The sequence below is a fragment of the Harpegnathos saltator genome, unplaced genomic scaffold (genome assembly GCF_003227715.2).
Source record: "Harpegnathos saltator strain DR-91 unplaced genomic scaffold, Hsal_v8.6 scaffold369, whole genome shotgun sequence".
NCBI classification, from domain to species: domain Eukaryota; kingdom Metazoa; phylum Arthropoda; class Insecta; order Hymenoptera; family Formicidae; genus Harpegnathos; species Harpegnathos saltator.
Genome location: NW_020230171.1, coordinates 1,788 through 6,910, shown reverse-complemented (window position 1 = coordinate 6,910; position 5,123 = coordinate 1,788). Strand labels below are relative to the sequence as shown.

Genomic DNA, 5,123 nt, shown 5'->3' with positions numbered 1-5,123 from the left:
TGTGGCCCGAGCGATCGGAAGCGGATAGGACAAGAGGTTAAAACTAAGATAATTTGGTGCAACTGGGTCTAAGTCTATTAAACCAAACGAATCTAGACATCGCATGTTCTATGCTTGTACAGGACGTAACATTTTTCTGCCAAAATGTGAATCTGCCTTTAGGACTTTGTGACTCTATTGTAGGACCTCACTTTAATATGAACGTGGCTGTGAACGTGGCAGTGGTGCCCTCGGGTGGCCACTTCCGTCGTCGCGGTCGGCCATGTCGATTCTTGCAGTGATCACAGATGGACGCGTGAAAGTCAACAACCGGTATTACGACAGTGATCGCGTTGCTTGAAATATTGTATCATTGCAGGACGGTTTTACGATTAAGGTTTATTATTAAGATTGCATGTATCATCGCGAGATATATGAGTTTCGCCTCGAGCTGATCGCCCATATCGTCTTACTGTTTTTTATATGTGTTACGTTTTCTTTCTGTTGTCGGCGGAACAGCAATAGTAGCAGTGGCAGCAGCAACAGCGACAACAGCAGCAGCTTCCGTAACTTGCACCTTGTCTCCCTTTGAGTGCGTCGTGATATTGTTGCCTCTTTTCTACATAACTGTAGTGATCTAATTGCTTCGATATCTGCCGATTGCCGGAACATCGGATAAACGAAGATGAGTGCGAACAACATGCAGGCGTTGTTTGCATGTTCCAGGTGTTTTTCCAGGCATCCTTTTGAGGATTTATCACCAGGACAACAGTTGTGCAAGGTACGTACCGGCTAACTCGTTGCTCTGTTCGTTCGTGCATGGCTAGTTTGCAATACCGTCGCTTTCCAATGACGCATCTTTCATGCGATTCTACGTTCTATCGTGATTGTCGTGACGATACAAACGATTTCTCTCGGGCGAAATGATGATTAAAACCGTTGCGAATTAGAATAGGACTGAATGCAGCGAGGATTTATTATGAGTTAGAAGCAGAAAATTTCTTTTGTAAAAATAACAACATGAGATCTTTCGTGAGAATTTGAGAATACGAGTTAAATATTCGACACATCCGTTAAGGAAATTTTTGTATATTATATATCATACATGGTGTGCGCGCGCGCGTGTGTGTGGTGTGTGTGCGTGCGTGTGCGCGTGTGCGCGCGCGCGCGCGCACACACACACACACACACACACACACACACACATGATACATAATACACACATACACACATGTATACATATGTATATATACACACAGAATACACATGTATACATGTATATATATATATATATACACACAGAGACATAATAATGAATGCATTTAATTATTAAAACTGCTCACTAAATATTCATTGTTTGGTTGTAATATATTTATAAATATAGTTATTATATAATATACAGTATTGTACTGCAATAAAGAAACATTGTATTTTTCAATTTGCGGTAATATTTAGAATGTAATTCACAATTTGTTTAATATTGTAATATTATAAATACTTTGAAGTACTTTTGTATAGATGAGGTTGATATAATGTCATTATATATTTAATATACTTTGGAACATCTAACAGACTCAATGTTTAAATATTGAAGTAACTAAAATAAAGCTAATGCTAAAATAATGATCAAATTAAATGCTGAAACCTAACTTGTGTTTACATAGGAATGTAGAGGAGCATTTCCTGTAGTCAAATGCACATATTGCAGATCAGAATTCCAACAGACTATGTAAGTTATTAATTATCAGAAGCTGTTTTGTTTTTTTCTTATTAAAAATTATTTTTATAAACTGGACAAAGTTATATTATTTCAATTTACTTGATTTTACAGAAAAGGTAACACAAGCACTATATGTAAGAAGTGTGAACAGAATGTAAAGTCTTATGGGAAGCCATCAGCTTGCGAGTATTGCAATACCATTGCTGCATTCATCGGCAGTAAGTGCCAAAGATGTACAAACTCGGAGAAACGTTATGGTCCACCAGTCACATGTGAGCAGTGCAAGCAGAAGTGTGCCTTTGATAGACAGGACGAGGATAAGAAGGTAATACCTGAGAACTTTAAATATTCTCTTTTGAATATTATAAACATATACATATGTCTGACAAATATAAATAGTATGGACTGTGGACACATATATGTCTGATAAATATTTTCAATTTATAATTTTGATACAAGCAATAGTTGTATGAACTGTTGCGCTGGGCACTTGCATCCATGTTTTATATATTTTAGCAATGATAATAAAAAAATTAAGATTTTGTCTCAGTTTATTGCTTTCAAATTTTCAAAAAGTTATTTCTTTGGTTGATTCATGACAGCTCAAAATGTTCTATCTTTAACATGTAGCTCTGAAATGCTTCACATTCAGAAGATTAAAGCAGATACTTCTGATTGTATATGATACAATTGTTAATAAATAAAATCCTATGTGGATATGTTATTGTCATCGGAAATTGTTACACATGCATATTGATATTTTTATATTCTATACAGAATATTACAGCTGGTATATACATTTTTTTTTCAATTTTGTCAAGTTTTCTAATAATGCAGGAGATTTTCAGTGGAGTTTATTTTGCGTGAAGAATCTTTTAATTATGTGCATCATGTCTAAATGTTCGTGCATCATGATTGTTGATTGTTTAAATGAATAATAATAATAACTTATATATTGCTAATTTTATAACTTGACATTGCTTTACATTGTAAATGTTGTTCTATCTGGATAATATTCTAATGTGTTCTAATATCTAAATGTTGTTGTTTCCTCGAATATGTAGACACAATACATATAATTGAAAGATTGTAGTGGTCCTAGGTTTAGTCCAGGCTATTATCCGCCTGTGTGTATCACAATCGCTGTTGAATCGCTCACAATGACATTTTGAGTTTCAGGTGGATGGAAAATTATTATGTTGGCTTTGTACATTGTCGTATAAACGAGCGTTGGCGAAGACAAAACAATCTGACGCGGAGAGAAGAGCGCACATGAAACTGGCTCAACAGCGGGCCGCAAAGCACAAAGAACAAAAGTAATTATCCAAATTCGTAAGGCGGAAAGGTAACTTGAGCGCTTTCATGTAGTCGTATACATAATTTCGAGAAACATGTTCAGTGCGACTGCTTGGTGACTTGCTAGATTTATTCTGTATAGTTATACTTTCTAAACTATTTTGTAGAAACAAAAAATAACCGGCAAGAATACAGGCAGGTAAAAACCACATGTTGTGGTTTTATAATGGATTTTTATAATTTTAATTGTTAATATAAATGTCTAAATTTCGTTACGATGTTTCACTTTTTACTTGGATATCATATATCATATATTGGTCGAAATGTGATCTTAGAGATTTAATCATTCTTATTGACAATTAAAACTATACAATTTCGCTGTAAGGTCAGCGTTTGGCTCTCGTATGCATTTTCATCGGTTATTTTTTCGGCACTAATTATTTTCGATTGGATATCACGAGAACCTTTATTTAATTGTAATTTATTTCTTTTTTCTCTTATCAAGTGTCAAATATGTATCTATTTTAAGTGCCGAAAACAAAGCTTAGTGCAGCTATAAAGAACAGACTTGTATGTAGGCACACTCTTTAGGCCACCGTCTTGGTCAAATTCTCGTTTATATCTCCGTACTGCTCGTTGCAGATTGAAAGGTCACAATAAAAGACCGCACAGGGTCGACGTAACGAAGCTGCCGCCGCAATCTGAGGGCGGCGATACGAACGGTCCCAGTCCAATGAAAGCGGCGCGAATGGCCGGCGTGCACGATCCGCACGATCCAAACAGTTCGGATCACGTGGTGGCGGTCACCCAACTCAAGGAAAAGATTGCGCATCTACAAAAACAGATCACCATCAAGGATGGCCAGTTATTGGCTAAGGATAGACAAGTGTGTGACATATCCTTAAAATCTCACAACGATACTGTGAAATAAGACTGATAATGTAATCATTTCTCAATTATAGATTACCGAGCTGAAGGCGAAGAACTTCACATCCGAAACGGAGTTGCGCAATAAGATGAAGGCATCAGAGAAGGAATATGAGACGAAAAATTTCGAACATGCAGCACAAGATTTTCAAGTCTACTGAAGGAGGTGGCGTCGTTGTCGAAGACGTCCAAGCGAGGTGACCGGGTGGCTGCTACCAAGACGGAAGCTGGGACCAATAGCGGTAGCGGGACAGACAGTCCTGTACCTTGATAAGGTAGGAGACGCTCTTCTCTTTCTTCGCCGTTCCTCACGGTATCAGCGCGAACGCTTTGAAAGTGTTTCAAACGCTACGATACATTTATAAAGACACATTTGAGGAAATAATAGGCCACGCGAGCGTCACCCGCATGTATCACAAGCCACGGTGCGCAGATGTGTGAGGAGCCTTCTCTCTGCGATTATTCACAGGCACTTGATTAGCCGTGACAACGTACTCGAATTGTCCGCAAGCTATATGAACCACGTGGTACATATTACAAATATAGACAATTGTTTCCATTTACGAGACAAAATTATATTATTTTTCTAATTATTGCATAGCTGTATATTATTACCGATGTGCACTGAAAGAGAAGAAACCGGTGTTGCTTGTGTCTCCGTTTAGGGGGGACCGACCAACGATATAAAAATACAAGATTTATATACATAAGTTGTGTAATATTCACCGCCGATTTCTTTCTCTCGGGTGATTGCTTGCAACCAAGCGCCGATAACGCGCGACGATTCGTCCGCCATTGCAACGGCCGATCTGCACGACAACGCATATGTTATTAGTTAGTGAAAAATTCCGCGTTGTAGCGGATCGTGCGGTTCATTTGTGTCTTCTCTGCGACATGCGAGATCTCGGAGAACGCGCAGTCCCTATACGGGACAAACTCCAATTGATGAATTGTACATGCATTGTGGATAGGACAGCGCTGACTGACGGCAACGCGGTGCCAGTGTTACCGTGGCATTTTACTATTTATAATGACGATATACGCGATGATGAGCCAAAATATGGTTGTAGATCAATTTATAATAAAAAGTTCAAAATTAGCAGTTTCGTTCCCTTTGTCATTTCTCCTCTCTCTCTTTCTTCTTTTAAGCCTGCGTCGTCCGTCTTTCTTCTCACGAATATTAGAATCATTATCGGAAGAA

At 38.0% G+C, this 5,123-nt stretch overlaps 1 protein-coding gene across 1 annotated transcript; it reads left to right on the top strand.

Moving 5' to 3' along the window:
* The first annotated feature begins 231 nt into the window (after positions 1-231).
* On the top strand, positions 232-4,854 carry LOC112588991 (protein FAM76A-like). Its single transcript, XM_025300460.1, is given in 8 exon segments — positions 232-760; positions 1,644-1,708; positions 1,811-2,024; positions 2,879-3,015; positions 3,638-3,881; positions 3,958-4,041; positions 4,043-4,069; positions 4,071-4,854. Coding segments are annotated over 8 exon segments (990 nt in total). The 5' UTR covers positions 232-664; the 3' UTR covers positions 4,194-4,854.
* Positions 4,855-5,123: the final 269 nt, after the last annotated feature.